The sequence below is a fragment of the Esox lucius genome, chromosome 5 (assembly GCF_011004845.1).
Source record: "Esox lucius isolate fEsoLuc1 chromosome 5, fEsoLuc1.pri, whole genome shotgun sequence".
In the NCBI taxonomy this organism is placed as follows: Eukaryota; Metazoa; Chordata; class Actinopteri; order Esociformes; family Esocidae; genus Esox; species Esox lucius.
In genome coordinates, this window is record NC_047573.1 from 23,509,360 (window position 1) to 23,532,765 (window position 23,406).

Sequence of the window (23,406 nt, forward strand, 5' to 3'; positions counted from 1 at the left end):
ACCTAGAGAGGACCCAGGCTCAGAGGGGTGACCAGTCCTCATCTGGCTGTGCCGGGTGAAGATATTAAGAGTACAAATTGTAATAATCAATAAATGCATGTGAGTCCAGAGTCTATTTAAACTAAGTCCAGGTCAACAGATGGACAAGGAAAGAGACAACAAGGGTGGAGGGGGGAGGTGTCATCACAGTGGCAACTGAAATCATCAGGTATAGTCTTGATCTGCAACAAAACCAGAAGGACTTTGGACAGGGACAGCAACAGGTCTTTCAAGCCTGGTACTCCTCTGGTGTGAGCCAAGGTTAAAATGTCAGGAGACAGGGAAAATGTAGAAAAGTGATTCTTAGAACTACAGGGATTTATAGTGGAGAAGGGGAACTGACCCTACTCCCCCAGCACAATAATATAGCAGCGTACGGACTTGGGGCTAAGACAGGGGGGTCCAGTGACACTATGGCCCTATCCAGGGGAGGCCCAGGCGGGGCCCAACAGGCAGGAAATCAATCCACCCACATTGCCAAGCATCAACCAAAGGGACCCCCACCAACCGCAACAACCCTGAAAGAGGGCAGAGTATTGCCAGCAGAGTACAGCCCAATTGCACAAGTATGCAACAGGGAGACAACAACAAGCCAGTGACTATGCCCCCGAATGGCACTGGAGGGAGGGCATCCCCGTGGTGATGAGAACTCACCTGGCAAGACAGCAAGGGTGGACAGGATTAAGCCTTTCAGATCACCTTCACGCCCTTGGGCCAGACTACATTTAATCATAGACCATGCTGTAGAGATTAGTCTTTAGTAGACACTTGAAAGTTTGGACTGAGTTTGCATTTCTAACCTTAATTGGCAAATCATTCCACAGTAGTGGAACTCTATGAGAGAAGGCCCTGCCTCCGGCTGTTTGTTTAGGAATTCTAGGTACAATTAAAAGGCCTGTATCTTGTGATCTAAGGTTACGTGTAGGTATGTATGGCTGGATAATTTCAGCGAGGTAAGTTAGAGCAAATCCATGTATTGATTTATAGGTTAACAATAAAACCTTAAAATCAGCCCTAACCCTATCAGGCAGCCAGTGTAAAGAGGCTAGTACTGGAGTAATGTGTTCAAATTTTTTTGTTATAGTAAGGATTCTAGCAGCCGTGTGCAGGACTAATTGAAGTTTATTTATTGATTTATCGGTGTAACCGGAAAGAAGAGCATTTCTTGGGTCCTAAAACAAGCATTTCTGTTTTTCTTGAGTTTAAAAGCAAGAAGTTCTTTGTCACCACTTCCTAATATCTGAAATGCATGCTTCCAAAGTAGCTAATTTTGGGGCTTCTCCATGCTTCATAGAAATATAACTGTGTGTCATCAGCATAACAGTGAAAATGTACATTGTGATTCTGGATTACATCACCCAGAGGTAGCATATATAGTGAGAACAATAATGGGCCCAGAACCGAGCCTTGAGGAACAACAAAACATACCTTAAATTTGTCAGAGGATATGCCATCCACACATACGAATTTGTATCTTTCAGATAAATAAGATTTAAAACAGGCTAGAACATGTCCACATAGCCCAATATGGGTTTCCAGTCTCTCTAAGAGAAGGGAGTGATCAACAGTGTCAAAAGCAGCACTAAGATCAAGAAGCAACTGGACGGATGCAGAACCTTTGTCTGAGGCCATTGACACCTTGTCAGGGAGGTTCAGGACATTCTCAGGACAGCTGATATTTTGGAGACTATTTAGGGAGGAGTCAGTTATTTGTTTTCTAATGGTGATTAGTAGTTCATGTATTCATTACAGCTAAAGTGAAGACCCACTTCACTTCTTGAGCATTGGTTTTTTGTTAACTTTGCAACTGTATCGAAGAAAGTTTTGGATTGTTTTTGTTCACCTCAATCAGCTTGGAGAAATAAACTGATTGATGGTACTGTAGTGTACTCTCTATCCAGGCTACTCTGAATACTTCCAACTTGGTGGAGCGCCACTTTCGCTCCAATTTTCTGGAGGCTTGCTTGAGTGCTCTAGTATTGTTTGTGTACCAGGGAGCAAATTTCTTGTTGCATATTTCTTTTGTTTTTAGTGGTGCAACCCTATATAAGTATTTTGCAGTGTTGAGTTTAGATCCTTGATTAGATCGTTTGCGAAACTATTTACCCTTTCGTTGATGAGCAAGCTTGTAAGAATATCAAGAAATCTATTTGTAGTCCGACAATCTATAGTACGGCTTTTGAAACTCATTCTTTGCGGAGCAAGTGAATTCCTTGTTTTAACAGTAAATGTAATAAAACAGTGATCTGATAATCCAGGATTTTGGGGGAAAATATTAGATCTACAATATAAATTTCTCGTGATAGGACTAAATCTAAGGTATGATTGTGGCAGTGCGTTGGACCTGGAGGAGAGGCCTCATTTAGGGGAGCAAATTCATCAGGCTTTAGCCATGTTTCACACAAGCCAATAACATCTAGTTTATAATCAAAGATTAATTAATTTACTGCAACTGCCTTTGGAGCAAGGGATCTAACATTTAGGAGTCCCATTTTGAGATGCGAGGTGATACACTCATTTTTATTTGTGACCGAGATAGAGGAAGGCTTTATCTTAATAAGGTTGCAATTGTTAGCACTACCTTGTTTAACTTTTCTCAGCCTGGAACGAATCACAGTGGCAATTGGTAAAACTGTACTAACTACTCTGGCTATGCTATTGACAGACTCCACTATGATAGCAGGCTGGCTAACAGCCTGCGGCCTGAACTGCACCTAATCTCATGGTGAGGCTATAGGAGTGAGACTATCAATGTTCCTAGATTAAAGAAGAACACCACTCTAGCTAGGATGAAGTCTGTCGCCCTTCAGCAGATCAGGCCTGGCCCTATTTCTGGGAGAGTCCCAAAAAGAGAGCGAGTTATCTACAAACTCTACCTCCTGCGATGGGCAGAACTCCGTTTTCAGCCAGCAATTGCGTTGCTGAAGTCTGCTGTAGAGCCAGTGGTGTTTTTATATGTAAAAATTGTTCAAAAAATTGAAAAATGTATATGTAAACCATTTCAAAATATAGGATATATACCAGTAAATCTACAAAACTCCCTCTTGCTATTGATGTGTTTATTTAACACATTAACCAACAGCGTGGACATTAACCAACAGTGTGAAGCTCAGTGTTGGCGGTACAGAGTGGTTAGCTCAGACTTTCCCTCGTTTCCTAGAGGCCATAGTTTCACCGCACAGTCAAGCTCAGATGTAGTTAATGACAGGACAAATTGTGGGAAGAGCGAGCTGTCAACCAGCTTGGCAGCGATCAGGTGGTCACTTTGTGAAAACCTCTGCTCCACCTGGGAGATGACTGTGTTGCATGGCTCCTTCATCACCGACGCTGTGTTGGTTACTCGTCGGCCTGGCTCGTCTGTTCCATTGTGAACGGTGGTAGCCCATTCATCAATTTGCTTCCACATAACCTGGACTTTTCCTTGAAACGGATGAGTGCACTGCTAATCCCAGATGCATCGATGCTCCATTTTTGCAGTGTGTTGTATAAAAGATCAACTTCTGGCATCTCTCTCTCATCTTCATCCACTTATTCGGTATCGGATCACGGGGGCAGCAGCTCCAGCAAGGGACCCCAAACTTCCCTTTCCCGAGCCACATTTGCCAGCTCTGACTGGGGGATCCCAAGGGCGTTCCCAGGCCAGTGTCGAAATATAATCTCTCCACCTAGTCCTGGGCCTACCCCGAGGTCTCCTCCCAGCTGGACGTGCCTGGAACCCCTCCCTAGGGGGACGTCCTAGGGGCATCCTTACCAGATGCCCGAACCACCTCAACTGGCTCCTTTCCACGCAAAGGAGCAGCGGCTCTACTCTGAGTTCCTCACGGATGGCTGAGCTTCTCACCCTATCCCTAAGGGAGAAGCCAGCCACCCTTCTGAGAAAACCCATTTCAGCCGCTTGTACTCGCGATCTTGTTCTTTCGGTCATGACCCAGCCTTCATGACCATAGGTGAGGGTAGGAACGAAAATTGACCGGTATATTGCGAGCTTTGCCTTCTGGCTCAGCTCTCTTTTCGTCACAATGGTGCGGTAAAACGAATGCAATACCGCCCCCCACTGCTCCGATTCTGGCATAAGGAAGAATTTTTTTCCCAGCAGCTGCTTTTTTGACAGGCCGTATGCCTCACTTCGGGTGGCCTCATCCCATCCTGGTTGTGTGCGTATGTCCTCCATACACAGGAGAAGCGCATCGCAGTTTTCCCCAACTGCATTGACAGTTCTACTTTTAAAGTTCCTTTGTACAGCGGGTGGCCTTGGAATGCGTCTCTATGTTGCCTCAGCAAGTGCCGCAACACATTTTGGAGCGCCAGAGAAAAAGGTGGCAAAAGCAGTTAAATCTGCAAAAAACACCTTCAGGATGCTCATCATTGCAGCAAGGTCAGGTTCAGCTGGTGAGCATAGCAGTGAACAAACTGGGCATGTGGGTATGTCTCTTTCATTAGCGTCTGTACCCCTCGGACGTTTCCACTCATTACAGCCGCACCATCATAAGTCTGAGCGATCAGCTTTTCTCCCAGCTTCAGTGGTTCCAGCACATCCTTAATGCTATTAGAAAGGCCGAGTTCAGTTTTATCTTCGACTGAAACAAACGCCAAAAACCTCTCTGTCACTAAATTGTATGTATCACAACAAACCACCCTTTGTGATTCACAGGGGACATCAGTTGTCTCATCTGCCTGTATGGCAACAAATGATGTCTCGTCAACTTGTTTGGATATCTCCCCCCTGTACACTTCATACATGCAGTCTAACAGTTTGTTTTGTACAGTGCTAGATGTCCCTTTGAAGATGGGCTGAACGTCATAGTGCCTCTGAAGTCTCAAATCGCCCTCACACACAGTCTCGAAAAAATGAATAATCCAGGATTCAGGGAGTCCACCAACTCGTTGTGCCCCTGCAGTACGGTTTCACATTTTCCACACAGTTTGATACATGTTATGATCTGACTGAGAACGTACCTGTTTTCCTCCACCTGTTTGTTATGCTGCTCAATGGAGCGCCTGTATGTACTGTCAACTTGGGCTGCAACATTTACCCTTCCAAGTAAGCCCAATTTCACAGCATTGTCCGCTGCTATCATGTTTTGCAATCCTCTCAGAAAGATGTTTCAAATCTTTGTAACCCGTCCTCGACCAAGTACCATCTCCACCAAATAGCAGACATGGAAAATAGAAGAGTGACTTCTTTTGTATGCTAACCGTTAGCCACTTTTTCTTACAAACCACTCCACGTTAAACCTTCGGTTACTTTTACTAACAGTTTGAGTGATGACAATATCCTGTGGCTGATGGGCACCAATTTGCTTTACTTCAAGTTTCTCCTCCAAATTAAGGGTTTCAAACTGGTGCTCAAGTATGAAATCCACTTTATTAATTTTCTCAAGTTAATCTAGACAATCTACCCTCCTTGCTCTTCTTGCCGACTAATGTTGGTGCCAGACAGACAGCCAATCAGGTCTGAAATACGAAATGACTCTGTAGTGGGGCTACCTGCTGTCTGCCCCACTTGGCATCAAATTAGTGTGATCTACATTGATCACACTAACATTCTGAGCACGCATATTAATATTTTCACACGTACAATGTACATTGCATTGTGAGAGAGGGTCTAGCCCCACATTCACGCTTAGCCTATGGAATCGGAAGAACGCAGTCTGAAGCAGCAAGGCAGGGACCAATGAACATTAAATAAAATCCTAACACAAATGATATGCAATTTAGGAAAATGCTATATTCATATATAAATTATAGGAAGTAATCTTCGAGAAATAAAAATAATAATTTAGTTGCAGTTCTTTCTATTGACCAGTCGCCCCTGTGTAGAGGTCGTCACTACCCCTAGTTGGGAGGGGCCCAGAGACAATTACTCGATGCCAACACTTCTTTCTAGCTAGTTTACACGCTGATGCTATGTTCGGCTTCGTAACCTCTGACTGTTTCATCTTAACATCGTTGGTGCCAACGTGAATAACAATATCTCTGTACACTCTATACTTCCACGTCCCTAGAGCTAGTTTCCGTGTCCAGGGATCGGGTGGTCTAGGCCCCCGCCTTCGACTGCCGCCCGATCCTCTCTGCACCGACCCCTTATGGTCCCTCCTGTGGGTGGTGAGCCCACGGGAAGGCGGCCCCACGTCGCTCGTTCGGGCTGAGCCCGGCCGGGCCCCATGGGGAAAGGCCCGGCCACAAGGCGCTCGCGTACGAGCCCCAACCCCGGGCCTGGCTCCAGGGTGGGGCCCCGGCTGCGCCATACTCAAGAACATTTTCATCATTAAGGGGTGTTTTGAACCGCTCTTAGTCTGACCCGTCGCCTAGGACCTGTTTGCCCTGGGAGACCCTACCAGGGGCATATAGCCCCAGACAACATAGCTCCTAGGGTCACTCGGGTACTCAGACCACTCCACCACGTTAAGGTGGCAGTTCAAGGAGGGGTCCTCAGTCGGAAAAGGGTGGCTTGCCCACTTCAGGTTGGTGGAGAGTGCTTGCCTCTAGTGGAGGAGTTTAAGTATCTAGGGATCTTGTTCACGAGTGAGGGAAGGATGGAACGGGAGATTGACAGACGGATCGGTGCAGCTTCTGCAGTAATGCGGTCGATGTATCGGTCTGTCGTGGTGAAGAAAGAGCTGAGCCTCAAGGCGAAGCTCTCGATTTACTGGTCAATCTATGTTCCTACTCTCACCTATGGTCATGAGCTTTGGGTCATGACCGAAAGGACAAGATCCCGGATACAGGCGGCCAAAATGAGCTTTCTCCGCAGGGTGGCTGGGCGATCCCTTAGAGATAGGGTAAGAAGCTCGGTCACCCGGGAGGAGCTTGGAGTAGAGCCGCTGCTCCTCCACATCGAGAGGGGTCAGCTGAGGTGGCTTGGGCATCTGTTTCGGATGCCTCCGGAACGCCTTCCTAGGAAGGTGTTCCGGTCCCGTCCCACCGGGAGGAGACCCCGGGGAAGACCTAGGACACGCTGGAGGGACTATGTCTCCCGGCTGGCCTGGGAACGCCTCGGTGTCCCCCCGGAAGAGCTGGAGGAAGTGTCTGGGGAGAGGGAAGTCTGGGCATCTCTGCTTAGACTGCTGCCCCCACGACCCGGCCCCGGATGAAGCGGAAGAAGATGAATGAATGAATGAATTACTCTATACTTGCCAGTTTTAGAATTCGCTAGCACCAACCCCAGATTTGCGGCTATGTCGGTAGCTCTGCCCCCCGGTAAACAGTGAACGATCGCCGGCAGATTCTTTAGTCTAATACTGCGGTTAATGGAATTGCCGATGACTAAAGTGCCTGCTGATCATTCCACTCCGAAGACGGCTCAGTCCTTGACTCCAAATCCAGTGGGGAAAACCTGTTGAAAATCTCAGTCGGCTCTAGCAGCGACACAGGTTTAAATGGTTGACGGCATTTCTAACGTGTTCCTGAGTATTGACAGAAGTATACAGACGTTACTTCTGTCAAATCTGTCGGAGAATAGGCTCTGTGCACAAGCATATGGACGAAGTTCCGCTTTAGCCAGATGTCGCCATATAAGTTTCCGGTTTACTTAAGGCGATCACCCGCGTCGCCCAAAATTTCTGTTTTTAGTAGATGTCTCCAAGGTCTGCCTAAAATAAGCATTAGTGATGTCCATCGAATTGTTGATGCCTGGTCCCCTGCTCCAACAACCAAGCGGAACAAGGGATTCAAACTCTACGTATCGAGTTATCTGCACAACTACTAGGGTAAGTAGTTTACTGTGGTGTAAGCTAGTTAGCGATGTGTTCCTTTTTAGTGTAGTATTAGGCAGGACAATAGAACGCATAAAAATTCACCCTAGCCTCAAAACGGCAAAAGAACGCTGGCGCGTCCCCATAGCAAGTGAATTGAAACGAACCTTCCTTCAGCCTCTTCTAACCTGAAAATTCCATAGCCTCAAAAAAGCACCAAAACAGGTCTCCTCTTTTTTTTTACTACTGTAACCTAATTTCACAACGAAACTGAAAAATAACAACTGGCATATGAAGTAAAAATTTGGTCCTATATGAAATTAATTGTGCTTAAACTTGCATTACGTGGAAGTTTATAAAAATAAATCGCCTTTTCTGACTATTTCTAGTCTAGCGTTTGAAGTCATTGAATGGTGCAAGCCATATTTTATTAAAAAGAGGACTTTCTCCTGATTAAAATTATGCCCCACTTGTACCTTGAAAATGAAATGAGTCACATACATTATATATATATTTTTTTCGTACAACAGCATCACTCATCTTGTTGTGAGTTTAGGTGTTTACTAATGCGGATGAGTATTAGTAAGTAAACCGGAAACTGCAATGCAGACATCTAGACAAAAGTGGAAGTTTGTTACTACGCTAGTGCACAGAGCCTATTCCCCTCATTTCCATATTTTCTTACTCCCTGTGTGCCTATGGCTTTCAGCCGAGGAGAGTCAGCCCAAACCTCTGTGTTCAGTTTTTTAAGACTTATTTGATAGAATATTTTGTATTAGGCTACTTTGAAGACTGAAACATTAGCCTAGCTACTACTTAAAGGCATAAACCACCCAAAAATCTGCCAAATTGTCAGCTGTTTTCTTACCTTGAACATATACTAATAGTAAGGAAACTGCTGAAAATGTATGTTATTGGGTGGTATATTCAATCAGTGTTAGGCAGGCACAGGCTTAGATGCTGTATGGTAGTAACACATCTGCCTACCTCTTCAGCATGTTGATAGTGTCTTGGTTCTGGTATTGTGTTTGAGCAGAAATGTTGGTCTGCTGCTTTAGTGTGTGTGTTGGTCTGATCTGCTGCCTGTTTTGAACTAGAATACTGACTACAAAGGTTGTTGTGTGTTTCGTGCCCTATGAGCTGGTGTAATGGATTGGATTTATCATAATTTACAGACTGCAGACATTATTTTAAACAAGCTTGATTCTGTAAGGATTGTAAGACTTCAGTTCACTGAAGCACGCACCTGCGCTGTACTGGGTTCCCTTTACGCCCTGGAGAAAATGTTGATCCCCTGATTGTCATTGTATAATTCACACTCTTCTACCGAATATAGAAGTCAAATCGCAAATCTTGTTGACCATATTACCGTACTAAACTGAGAACAAACATTTCATGGCACAGAAGGAAATGAAAAATATCTGAATGTGACATGCTTTGAAAGTAGAATAAATATAGGTTCAATGTAGCCTTATCTCAGCACAAAAACTAATACAAAAATCCTTCTGGAGATCCTAAATAGTTTTCTGTGGTACAAATTTTTTTCATTATTTGCACCAGTGTTACCAATATATATACTTTGCCTTGGGAAAGTATTCAGACCCCTAACTTCCTCCACACGTTTTTTTGTTGTACATTTAATTTGTATTAGATGAAAACAAATTGCCACCAATCTAGACAATATACCCCATAATAACAAAGCATATTTTTAGAAATGTATTTAAAATAAATAAAACTGAAATGTATGTATTCAGATCCTTTACCATGACACTCCAAACTGAGCTCAGATGCATCCTGTGTCCTTTAATAATTTTTTTAGATATCTCTATAACTTTGTAGTTTACTGTAGTTTACTTGTGGCAAATTCAATGACTGCACATGATTTAGAAAGGCACACTACTGTCTATATAAGGTACAACACTTCACAGTGCTTGTCAGAGAAAAATAAATAATGAAATCCGCTCTGTAGATCACTGAGGGTTGTGTCAGGGAGAAAAAAACCTGCTAAAGCATTAGAAGTTCCCAGGAGCACAGTGAGCTCCATCAATGTGAAATGGAAGACATTTGTAACCACCAACACTTCTTACAGCTGGCCCCATGTCAGGGAGGTGACCAAGAACCTAAATATCACTATGAGATCTTCAGAATTTCTCTCCAGTGATGAGTGAACCTGCCAGAAGGACAACCTCTCTGGTGGTTGTCTGAAGGACTCTGAGACGATGAGGAAACATATTCTCTGTTAGATGAGACCAAAATCAAACTATTAAATCAGACTAATCACACATTAAAAACATTGCTGGAGTAGCTTGTCTGTGAATGTCCTTGAGCGTCTCAGCTAAAGCCAGACTCGGACCCTATTGAACATCAGCAGGGAGACATGAAGATAGCACTTCACAGATAGTCCCAATCCAAATTGGCGGCTTGGTTCCACAAGGAAGATTGGGAGAAACTGCCCAAAACCAGCTGTGAAAAACTGGTCATTCTGGAGTCATACCCAAGACCCAAAGCTGTGATGCCTGCCAAAGGTGCTTTTAAAGATTCTGAATAAAGGGTCTGAAAACATCTGCATGAGATATTTCTGTTTATTTTCAATAAATTGGCACACATTTCTAAAATGTGGTTTTGCTTGGTCATTATGGGGATTTGTGTGTAGATTAATGGCAAAAATAATTCAGTCATTTATAAATTAAGTATATAAGACAATACAATTAGGACAAACAGCCTAAATACTTTACAAAGGCACTGTATATTTAGAATTTAGAGCAAACACCAAGAAACACTATCATTATTAAATGTTTTATTTATTTGTTTTAAATTGCCTGATAAATCTAGACAAATAGCAACATTCTGTATTCCATACTTCAGATCGATGGTGGCATGTTGCGGTTCCAATTTGCTATTGAGGGAGACTTGTGCACTGTTGCGGACAGGTGTTGTCCTAATTGAGGAAAATAAGTAGCGTCGACTGTACAAAAAGAAATTAGGATTCATAGAGACTCCATATCGACATCCTCTTCATAGCTTTTGTTGCTCGGACCAATATCTCAGCAAAGTTCTGGTCTAGCTGATCAAGGAGAGGACAGCTGTTGGATGACTCGGGTTCAGTAGCCAGGGGTTGTGTGTTTGTGATAGGTGGGTGCAGCACAGTGAAAACTCGTACAAAGAACTAGCAAAGCACACAGAATGATTCCTTCCTGAGACATCAATATGTGTTTGTGTAGAGTGATGAATGTTTGAGTGACACCATGTGAATCCAGAACCAGCATCAGTGGTGATTTACAACTGGTGACGTTTGGCTTCAATGAAGAATCACAAGTGGTGTCGCTCTGACATCAAGGTCAAAGATCCCATTTACCTATGACAGGGTTGTTGATTGAGAAGTGCAAAATGCTGTACCAAAAGTAGGGCTTCTAACTGGAAAAATTCGGATTCTTTCTGAACTCTCAACTAAACAAGTAATGTATTTGCCACAAGCAGTTCCCTTGAACTCACCTACTGTTTCAGTCTATTTTCCTTTGTTTGATACATAGTGAATATAATCCACATGTTTTAATTGTAAAAGCATAGTCAACAAGGGCCACTTTCTGACTTCTTTCACCATCACTCCCCCAACCCACAATTAATTAGGACTTCTTGACAAAACAGTGCATTGTACTCCGTCCTTTAAATTGTAAGCTATTTTTTGAACAAGGTTCAACAATGTGCCTGTTTTCTCATCTATCTGTTACTTGCCCGACGAACTGACGTCCTGGCTCTCAAACCACCTCCACAATTACCCTCCATAGTTCTTGCACTACCAATCACCAAAAAGCCCCAACATGACTTATGTTTTTCTTTTCTTTTTTATTGATGTAAATCTATGCTATAATTTAAGGGGTAAGAGTAAACTATACTGTAGCTGTTTGTAGGAACCATGATGATTTCTATGGACCACTCCATCGTTTAAGGGGACAAAAAAACATATTTCCTTCAGTAAAATGTGCTCAAAAGTTTTTCTTGAAACAGAAACCTAGAAACAAAACACATAAAAAGTATTCATTTTTTTTAAAATCAGGTGAAGGCTAAACTCTTCATAGTTAAAAGAAATGAATACAGCATATATACATGAACTCAAAGGCTACTTAAAATACACCTTAATAAAGAATCTTCATTAATTTGATTTCTTGAAGGACCTGTGACCATATCATACAACCAATTTCATACAATCAATTTTTCTCCATTCTCTTTGCAGCAAAAAAGGGAGAGGGAAAAACAAACCCAACCTGGAATAGTTTGTGATATTTATGTGTCTGTAAATTGAGAAAGCAATTTCAACTTTTGTTAATTTGAACATCTGTATGTGATAAAACAATGGAACATTTCTCCCTTGATACTCTCATGGGTATGAAACCATTAGAACAGTGGAGAAACTGAACAGCATCTAAACTCGAAAGAAAAAAGCTTTTCTTTATCTTCTCAACATGTTATTCATTCATTTCAATCGCAATAGTTCCTTAATTGTCTATATATATTTATATATCTTTTGTACGAAATATGTTTTTCAAAGTAGAAAGAAAAAAGCAAAAGATCAAGTCTTTTATGTCCGGTGACGTCTTTGACAAGTCCATGCCTGCAGTCTCCCTCTGTGAAATGAGAAAAGTGTCTGGTGTTAGTCTGTCCACTTGTCGCCAGTGGGAGGCGAGGGACGGAGGAAATATCAGCTCCAGTACGGTCATTCAGATAAATCCCGCCTTTGTCTGTCCGCCATTTTCCACACAGCGTCTTTTTTAGGGGGTGGAGCAGGAAAAGGGGTGTGGCACGGGGCGAGGAACAGTGCAGAACACGCCTGTCTCTGTGTTCAATGGGAACCTGTCCCCCCCCCCAACCCCATGTAGAGAGGGGTGGATGAGGATAAAGGACGAGAGCTTGCTACGGCGACTGCGTGGTGGGACTGGGGCTGCTTTGGGCAGAGCTGGGGGACAGGCTGGGGCTGCAGCTGCCAGGAGGGGCCCCGCTGGTCCGGGAGCCTGTGGCCCCGCTTTCCAGACCTTCAGAGTTCTCCAGCATCTCCTGGATGAGTGGTGGCATGGAGCCTGGGATCTCCATCTTCAGGGTGATGACACGCTCGGCTCCTGAGGTGGAGACGAAAGGGATCGAGGGCGAGGGAAAGGTAGTGATTAGGTAGGATGACCCAATAGGTTTTATCCCTTTATCAATGGATCTACCTTACATTTGCAATGACTGAACCATACAATTTTGCAATTGTTTATGGACATTACTTTAAACCATTACACACCTTCATCCATATACATAGTGGACAATGCAATAAAGCAACTTAACACTGAGGTATTATGGCCAAACCTCATCTGTGTTTGAAAAGTGTGACCCTCACCTTTGGCGCTGATGCTCCTCAGGTCGGTGATCTTCATTAGCATCTTGGGGAACATGTGTGGTTTGTGGGGCCTCCTCTTCCTCACGTAGATCTTCAGAGCCTCAAGGAGAGGCTCTTGTAGCACGTCAACCTTGTCCGCCTGCTCTAGATCCTGCCGATCTACACACAGCCAACAAGGGGGGGGGGGGGTCAGTGAGGTGGAATGATTAAAGCTGACAGTAAACCATGTTCTACAGCAGGTGATCCCTTTTACCCACCATAAAAAACCCACTCCAAGCCCCTTCTCTGAATTTCTATGTTTATTGTGCTATCAAATATTAATTAATTATATTCTCTTTTACAGCAAGCAGTTAGATCCATTCAGTTATTTCCAATTTAGTTGGTGCTAAATATACTACATTCCTTTTTGGCCCATCCAATGTGTGGAGGCTAGTCAGTCCCCCGTAATGACAATTGATTTGACCAGCCCTCTTTAATTTAGACAGCGACGTGTTTACAGCCACATGAAGATGACAGATCAATCACTACCTTGCCTGTGACTAATGTCATTATTCCCTTAAAATCATAGTGTGCATGGGCAGCATCATTATTATTGCACACAGCCGCAGTACCTCCACAAAGCAGGCAGATGGCGCTGAGCAGTCCCGTCTCAGCGTCGTCCATCTCCAGAGGGAGGAGCTGGTTGGCAAAGGCAAAAACCAGGTCAGTGAGCGGCCCGAACCCAGCGTTGTGCATCTGGGTCCGGTTTAGCGTCAGGCCGTCCGAGAACGTCATGGTGTCCTGCTCTGGTGTGTAGCGTGTGCAGATCCTTAGAATCTGCGGGAGCAGGGAATGGGATTGGCTGAGCATTAAATAAAGGCATGGACCATTCATGCAAGGGGACAGGGTATGAATGAACATTAAAAAAAACTAACAGATGAGGAACAGATATTGGTCTCACTTAGGAACAGATATTGGACTCATTAATTATGGGCTTGAGAAAACAGTGAAGGTTAACACCAAATGCAGCACTAATAAATCACGAATAGATCATTAATAGATTGAACTAATTTAGGTCCTAAGGATGTGATTTGTTGGTTATTTGTCCCGTACACATGGACCAGAACCTGGCTCGGCAGGGGACCGACCTGATCATCAAGAGCAATCTCAGAAGGTACTCAGGCATTGGTTCGAGCACTACAACAGGTCGCCAAAACAAATCGCCTTGTCCTTAGTAGAGCGAATCAAAAGTAGTCCTTACCAGTATGTCCAGACAGGCGGCCTTCAGCAGGGTGATCTGGTCGGCGATGGTGAGCGTAGTGAAGCCAGGCAGCTGCTTGGCGAACTCCACCGTCTTGATGATGCACTTGGTGGACAGCTCACTGAACTTATCCCACAGATCCACGTCAAGAGCCACCCGCCGCTCCGAGCTGTTACTCTGCGAACAAGAGGGAGAATTTAAACCGGATAAGGACGGCATTCTGATGTAATAACTCAATTCAGTGTCCTCAGGTTCCAAAGATATACTCAAGCAATACTGTGAAGAGTCAGTCCAGGCACTGTTCACGCCTTGTTTTAAGTGTTGCTGTGCTTACTGTAGTGTATTTGCCCAGCTGGCAAAGCGAAGGGAAGGTCTCTTTGTGCGCCTTGCTGACCCGGTTGATCATCTGCTCTGTCTCAGTACTCAGCACGTAGCTCTCTGTGCACTCCTGCTTCTTCTCATCCTTCTTCTTCTTGTTTCGGTCATTCCTCACCGCTGAAGGGAGAAAGGAGAACAGGAGTTTAGGAACAGATAGGCATTTAGTATTGGTATTTCTAGAATGTTTGTTGAAAGAAAGGTAGCTGCTGAGGTAACTTTTTTGCTTGCATGTACAACACAAACAGTCCAAGGATACTGTACTTCTCACCTAAACAGTGACAAAAACAACACATTAAATGCCAAGTCCAAAAAAAAACACGTGTGAAGCACCAAAGACCTATGTTGGGGAAACAAACTGTGGCACAGAATTGTGTGGGTATCAAAGCCAGAACTAAGAGGGGACCAATTGAACGGAGCGGTAGTGAAAGGACAAGAGCGGGAAATGCTGTACGTGGGGTACACGACAGAACAGGATGATGAAGTGGAGGGAGAAGAACAACAAGCCGCCAGGGCCTCTGTAGCTAAGAAGCTACCAGAACACATACCAGCCCTGATCCCATCTGGGAAGATAAACGACAATGAGAGGTGGTTCCAGGGGGGTGAGAGATATTACTGAGAAAAAGCACCAGAATAATCCAAAGGAAAGCCTGAGAAATGGCATTCCCTCCGGTGCCCCAACCGCAGCTGTGAATGCAGCTACACTCACTTCCGAAATGACAAAAACACCAGCCGCCGCGGTGTTTAGCATTGGAAAGCCATTAGGGTATATCCAGCTCCCTCCCCTAGTCCCCCCCCCCACCCCCTCACCCACCCCCTCACCCACCCCTGGGTGTAGAGGTCTGAAAGGAGGGTGAGATGGGGGATGTGGGGGAGGTTAGGTGATAAATAGCATTGGCGGAGAAGGTCATTCATAATGCTGACAAATTGCTACTGCTTTCATTAGAGGCCTGGCTAATCTAATAACATAATATGACAAATATCCAGGCGTTAATGGTTTAAAGGGCTCGGCTGACGCTGGTTGCACAACCCCCTCCAGCATTCGCTCTCTCACTCTCTCTTTCACTCTTTCTCTCTTCACCGCAGTTAAACATTCCTTTCTTTTCACTCTCAAGCTAGCCTGCTAAGATCAACACATCACTAAGGCTCATGCCCAAGGCCCAGTAAAAAAATTGAATAAAAGGGCCATCTAGATTTTGCCTGTCAGATTGCTTGGCATTAAAATTTTCCATGTGAATAACTGGTCCCTGGGACTGCAGAGAATGTTTTTTGCTAAATTTGGCATCACTGTCAAATAAAAAGCAATTAAGTAAAGCACTTAGTTACACCTATGACGTTGTACTGCCAACAGCTATTTATATTATGTACCACAACATCCATCCACCTTGAAAGGACTTGTGGTACTATTAGTGCTGATCACAGGTGAGGACAGTTGAGAATGCTAAGTTGTGTGTTTGTGTGTGTGTGTGTTTCTGGCCGTTCCCTGCCTTCAGTGGCTGTCAGAGTGACTCACTGTCCCCACCGCCATTTTAGTGTGATTTTAAATTAATTCCTAAATAGAAGTGGAGCTTCCTTAAAACAGGACGTTACCCGTCCTGGCCTCCTTAACACAGGACATTACCCGTCCTGGCCTCCTTAAAGCCGGGACATTACCCGCCATGCTAAACGTCGGGACATTAACCGTGCTGCCATCCTTAACGCCGGGACATTACACGCGCTGGCATCCTTAATGCCGGGACATTACCCGCGCTGGCATCTTTAACGCTGGGACATTACCCGTGCTGGCATCCTTAATGCCGGGACATTACCCGCGCTGGCATCCTTAATGCTGGGACATTACCCGCGCTGGCATCCTTAACGCCGGGACATTACCCGTGCTGGCATCCTTAACGCCGGGACATTACCCGTGCTGGCATCCTTAATGCCGGGACATTACCCACGCTGGCATCTTTAACGCCGGGACATTACCCATGCTGGCATCCTTAACGCCGGGACATTACCCACGCTGGCATCTTTAACGCCGGGACATTACCCATGCTGGCATCCTTAACGCCGGGACATTACCCGCGCTGGCATCTTTAACGCCGGGACATTACCCATGCTGGCATCCTTAACGCCGGGACATTACCCACGCTGGCATCTTTAACACCGGCACATTACCCGCGCTGGCATCTTTAACGCCGGGACATTACCTGCGCTGGCATCTTTAACGCCGGGACATTACCCGTGCTGGCATCCTTAACGCCGGGATATTACCCGCGCTGGCATCTTTAACGCCGGGACATTACCCGCGCTGGCATCTTTAACGCCGGGACATTACCTGCGCTGGCATCTTTAACGCCGGGACATTACCCGTGCTGGCATCCTTAACGCCGGCACATTACCCGTGCTGGCATCCTTAATGCCGGGACATTACCCGCGCTGGCATCTTTAACGCCGGGACATTACCCGTGCTGGCATCCTTAACGCCGGGACATTACCCGCGCTGACAAATTGACACTGCAATCATAAGCCGCACAACACAATTGAATGCAGTCATTAAAGAACTATTAGCCAGGACTTGCGATCAGTCAGGGAGAATTGCTGTGTGTAATAACTGGAGGGAGATCTATAGCAGGGCCAGTAAGGCTGAGAAATTATACAGATGACTGTGTGTGTGTGTGTGTTAATCCTGTGGGATGTGTCTACAAAGCTCTTTGAATATGAAGGTGTCTGAGCTATGGGGGACTCTTGTGTTTTAAAGGGTGTGACTGTGTGGCAGAGTGTCGCCTGCCAACTGTTGTGACCTACATCCTGGCTGTATCAGGGTTGCAGTCTTCAGTATTGTCTCACAACACGTGCACTCCCATCTGTCAATCACTTGTATTCATAGTAGATTTCATTATATAAACTTGAAGGCTATGTTTGGGTGAATGTGTCTGTGGGCATGTGTATATGAAAGTGTGCACGGGTGCGTGCGCGCGCGTGTGTTGGTGAAAAAGAGGGGTGGGTGGGGGGGGGGGGTGCAGTAGACAGACAGGCATAATTTGAGGGAGGAAAATTGAAGGCGCGACAGGTCGTCCATCACACAGATTAAATTCAATGGAAAGATAAAAATGTCACTGTTCCCTGCCTGCCTGCCTCTCTCCCTCTCGCTCGTGGCTCTGTCGCGTCCGCACAATAATGAAACATATTCTCCCTCCCTATATCCCCTCCTCCCATACATGCTGGAGACTCCAGGGCACTGCACGGACAGATGAAAACAGGGGATGAGGGATGGATGGACGGGGGGTGGGTTGGGTGGTAGGAGGGGGTGGCCGCTTACCCGGGGAAGCTGCCCTGTCCGCCCCTGGAGCCCCAGTCTGTCCCCTCCCGGTCTCCAAGGGTGGGTGCGACGGCTGGGGGCCCAACGCCATCCCGCCTTTGGAGCTGGTGCGAGGAGCTGAGGCGACAAGGAGGGGCACAGGTTTACCCCCCCGACACACTATCTGACACAGGGCTCCCCTACAGCCCAGCCACCCCATCAAACACAAACCAACCCTAGCACAGAAATGACCAGGGGGGAGACTTATGTTGGCCGAGTGGTGTCACACATACTGAAATGGACTAGGATGTAAGCTGAACGAAATTCAAGATCACCCGACATAATGCTACATCCTCTGTAACCCAAAGACCACATTCTGCGCAAAATTAATCTACAGACAACAGACATCGCTAACGGCAAAACGCTGCATCTGACTCACGAAGGCCATTGGCGTCCATACTCAAAATCCCACAATTAAATGATGTGAATCAACTAAATATTCAACACACGTGCAATAATTACAAGCAGACTTGGCAGACTTTTACACATAAGGGGGAAAAAAAGGTCAACAATGGAAAAAGTGCACCCCACTCTCCCTCGATTAAACTTTAGTCCAGCACAGCCTTTCCCTCACTTACGCTGTCATACGATCGGCGTCCTTGCAAGGCTCTCTCTGGCTTTCTCTGATAACCTCCCCCACTTCCTTCACTCCTTTTCTCGTTCACCCTCTCTTTCCTTCACTCTCTGTCCCTCTGTCCACCCCCCACCCCCTTGGCACGGCCACCTGGCACCTGTCCTGGTGGTGTTGTCAGAACTGTCCAGCAAACGCAAGGTCACCGAGACGTCCCCCAGCAGAGTGGTCGACCCTCAGCCTCCTCAGTGGTTCCCCGCAGGCCCCCAGATGGCCACCCCGCCCCCCCCCCCCCCCGAACGGGGCCCTGCAACATGGCCAATGTCACACTTCAGTACTCACAAAGGCACCATGGCTGTTTTCCAACACCCACACTTGCTTTGTAAACAGTGGCCATTTTAGTTATGCGAAAACAGAACGGTGTATAGTAGGTCAAAGTTAGAAAGTTTAAAACTGAAAGCAAATACCAAGAGTTCATTCTCATTGGGTCTCAACAATGAGATTAGGTGACGGGCAGTAATAAAACGTGAATCAGCACTTGACAATAGATGAAAAATTCTTAGAACTGAGTAGTAGACGTTTGTAGTAGACGTGCTTTACTGCACTCATTTTGACTCAAGGGTACATTCTAAAAGTATGTATGTAATATGACAGGGCATTTAGACAGGGCCATTAACTACAAAGGAGAGCATGGCAGAGTAAGTGTAAAACCATGTCAGAAATGTCTCCACTCGAAGATGGTACTTGACCAATATGGAGATGAACTAAATGGAAAAAAAAAAACATGACCTTTATTGGCTTATTTACATCCGCCTTGTTGTACTGACTTCCAGCCACAAGATGGCAGTGTGACCTCAACCTATCCTGCCTGCTGCTGGGGTACGGTGTCTCAGAGCTGCCTCCTGTGATCCTCCTAACCATGATTAATGTGCCCATTCGGAGGTAAGGAGCACTGTGGATAACTTACTTTACAGTAGGCCTCAGAAGGCCAGCTGTGTAGGAAACATGCTGAGAGCTTACAGTGCCAAGTACAGGGTAAACAGAATGGCAGAGACACGGAGGGAAGGAGGGGTCTGTGTGTGCCCACCTGTGAGTGCGTGAGCGCACATTTACAATGAATACACTGTGTGTTTAAGTGGATGTGTGCGTGCGCATGCGCGTGAGTTGACATGAGGACCCTCTGGCCATAGCGCTCTCCTCTCACCTCCACCAATTAGCTCATACGCTCTGACAGTGTGTGTATGTGTACTGTTTGAGCGAGGGGAGGGGGTGTGTTCACACAGCCCCCGGGATGCACTGATCTGAGGTGACGCCTGCTCTTTCACCCTCCGCAGGTGCTAACATATTCATCGCAGAGGCCCAGTAAGACGCACTATGCTACAGCTATACCACCATCAGACCAGGACACACACACACACACACACACACACACACTTCTCAGTTTCTGTGATGCAGAATGATAGGGATCTGAGCTTATACGCTTGACTGGATTGTGTGCTGTTGTACAGTGATGAATCACACCCTATCAATCAGAGCTCAATTTAATACCCAGATTTTTCATTCTGGTTAAACGGTAATTAATGAATTTGTCCCAACAATTGCTGCATAGTTGGGAGGAGGTCATGACCTATGACTGTTGAAGTCATGAGAGGGAGGTGTAGTGGGTTGAGTGCGGAGGTCAGGGGCCGGTGGAGCACCGTAGCGCCGTATGGCAGAGCAGTACTCACACTCCTTGGACATGCCCACTTCCAGGCACTTCTGCAACCGGCAGTACTGGCAGCGGTTCCGGGTCACCTTGTTGATGATGCAGTTCTTCTCCCGGTGACACGTATACACCATGTTCTTCTGGATGCTTCTCCGAAAAAAGCCCTGAAGGACGAAGAGATGGATGGAAAGAGAGAAGAGGGAGCGGGAGAAAGGAGAGATGGGAAACAGGACAAAGAAAGACATTGTCAATGAGCGTGCGGAGATTGTAGAACCTATACACTCCTGGAGCAGGGCCATATGCTCCACACATAATAGGCAATAGCACCAAACAGTAAGCCCTTGAAAGGCTTAGCAATGAATCATCTGGAAGAGGACAATATTAACTCCTGTTGCCACCTCATGAGATCCCTACCTAACTTGGTAATGGCCCATTAGAACACAGAGAGACACTTCTGGGACATTAAGTAAGTCAGAATGGCCGGTGGGTGGTCTACTAGCCCCTAGCTACCTATCCATGGCCTACTTTATCTATGTGGTTCAGCCAAAAAAAAAAAAAAAAGCTTTTCTGGATTGAGGCCAAAAGAACCTCATTAGAGAGAGAGAACATTGGTTTAAATGCTTCAAAGTGCTCTCAGAACCAAAAAAATTATGCTCTCCGCCTTTCTCTTTCTGCATCTAGATGGATCAACGAATATCTGAAAATAAATTAAAGGACAGTGGGAGGGAGGGATGCACCTGGACCTTGTTATTTTCTGGGTTTTGTGTTCATGTTCCTGTCTGGTGTCGATCACGTTCAAAATTGGAGCACCTGCATGGGATTTTTCATTACTGTGTATTTTCTCTAATAAACAGACCCCAAAATACAAACATGCCCCAAAATATAAACATGTCACAGAAAATGGTCAAGTGTCTGAAGGAAAAATCGACATTGGATATTAGTAAAAGAAATTAATCCAGACTGGACATCACATCCCATGGTCTCAGCACGTATGCAACCTTGTAGAGCGGTGTTCAATCCCCGTCTCAGCCATTCTAACTCACTCTCTCCTCGTAATCAGTCTCCCCCGATGTTTCAAATAATGGATCCGACCCTTAGTCTCAAAGGGCTCAAAACAAAAAACACTACCAATACAATATTTACCATTCCAGGCATATACTCCAATTGTTTTCCCACAGAACAGGAATTCACATACTGTAATGCCATCCTTATCAAGTGATGTGGCAGTTATACCTCTTCTAGCTATTTTCATTAGTCAGTCACTCAATGGGACTATCAGCTCTCCGGCAGTACTGATGGGCAGAGGAGCGATTCTGGGTCGTACTGGAGCTTGGACAATAGAGGGACGGGTTATGTTTGGGTGGGGCCGGCCGGCAGGAGAGTGTCAGGATGCCAGGAGGAGATTAGCTCTCTGGCTGACAGATGGCCCATGGACTAAAGCCCACAATTTGTCCTTCTCGCATCGCCGGCTATCCTTCGTTCTCCTAGTCCCCCCCCTCCTGAGAGGAGAGATGGGAGACTGCTGGGAGGTGGGGAGCAATCTTATCTGAAGGTGACTGAGACGAAGAGGAGCTCAGGAGCCTTGAAGGACAACATCACAATAAACAGTAGGCCTAAGTGTGTCGGATTTGTCAATGAATGTATTCGAGTGTAAAGTGGGCCACAAGTGAAGGAGATAGGATTTCTGTGGAAGGCTGTATCTCAAATTGACAGAGACTGTAGAATAAGTGACTGGGGGTGGGGGGGGGTGTCTCTTTGACTTACAGTAACCCAAACTGGTCCCAGCTGCCACAGAAAGAACATCCTGCCAAGAAACACTTGTGTTTTAAGCCCTCTTCATCTCAAACTAGAATGGATCTGTTCTGTGGCCTGCCATACCACAGTAAAACAACCCTCCTCAGGTGTGACAGCGGGGCCTTGGCGTCGAGAGGCAGCAGTTGTGGTATGGTTAGTGTAGCGAACCCCTGAGGCTGATCTCCGCACGCCTAGCGTACTAATGCAACGGCGAGCACTTATCCTTAGAGTTCCTCCTTTACCCCCATCAAAGAATCCTCTTAGGATAGCATACCTCCTCAAAGGAGCTTACTGTGTCTTACATCTAAGGCTTCTCTCTAAACAGATTAGGAGCCGCAGTCATAACAAACAAAATACACAGGGGGACAGGACAACAAGCTGCGGCTTCAAAGTCAATCAATAGTCTATATCTAACAGCTTGGTAGTGACCCTGGTGGCTCCCTGGGATCCCTCAGTGCCCTCACCCTGACCCGGCTGGTCACCTAAGAATTGACCCAGTCCCTCGGACATCAAGGGGGTGGGGCAATCCCATCAATCCTACGCCTCAGGTGCCCCTTATCCCGGGGGGCAGGCTGGACCTTTTCTTGTGGTCGGCCATTGTTCCTTCCCTGCCCTCCCCTCTAACACCGCCATTAAGAGTCATCGCTTCCTGTGGGCCTTAAGCCCCTTTTTGTATCAGCGCTAATCCACCCGGCGACAAAAGCCCTCAGCAGGCCTGTCAGCCACCCTGCAGTGTTCTGAGAGGGGAGGAGTGGGAGGAGCTTAGCCGAGGGGGGTAAAGATATGAGTGTGCGTGTGGTAACCTAAGGAAGGTCTCACAGTTAACATGAAAAGCAGGAATCCTTTCATACGCGTCCTTCAAACACTGCATCCAGATTAAAGTCAGCCTTTCCAGGCTCATATGTTTTGTACCAGCCTCAGAAATCGTAAATTAACTATACCCATATTGCAGCCCATCTAAATGCTTAACAGAGTTCAAGTAACAAACATATGCCAACATCAATTGTTCAGAAGAATTAGTGAATCAGGCCTTCATGGCTGAATTGTTGCAAAGAAACCACTACTGAAGAACACCAATAAGAAACATGAGAAATGGTCTGATGAGTCCAGATGTTATATTTCTGGTTTCAGTCGCCGTGTCTTTGTGAGACCCAGTCTCAGATGAGAGGCTGTACATACAAGAATACGCCTGTAGTCCTGAATTATTGAGGACCCCAAGCACACTCATCTCCTGTGATGAAGACTAGGATGAAGGGAATTCTTCAAAGACGGGA

The 23,406-nt window shown here is 45.9% G+C and overlaps 1 protein-coding gene across 6 annotated transcripts in view; it reads right to left on the minus strand.

Annotated features, from left to right (window-relative positions):
* Positions 1–10,515: 10,515 nt before the first annotated feature.
* Positions 10,516–23,406, minus strand: part of raraa (retinoic acid receptor, alpha a) — a 140,451-nt gene continuing 127,560 nt past the window's right edge. For 3 of the 6 annotated variants that reach the window (XM_010894512.3, XM_020046776.2, XM_020046777.2), the window contains 7 exons: positions 20,361–20,502; positions 18,024–18,140; positions 14,679–14,839; positions 14,345–14,521; positions 13,716–13,920; positions 13,105–13,263; positions 12,642–12,844 (listed from right to left, as the gene is read on the minus strand). In XM_010894512.3, coding sequence (XP_010892814.1) covers positions 12,642–12,844; positions 13,105–13,263; positions 13,716–13,920; positions 14,345–14,521; positions 14,679–14,839; positions 18,024–18,140; positions 20,361–20,502 — 1,164 coding nt within the window. Of the gene's footprint in view, positions 12,845–13,104; positions 13,264–13,715; positions 13,921–14,344; positions 14,522–14,678; positions 14,840–18,023; positions 18,141–20,360; positions 20,503–23,406 lie in introns of all 6 variants that reach the window. The other 3 variants (XM_010894513.3, XM_010894511.4, XM_010894510.4) reach the window with 2 other exon arrangements.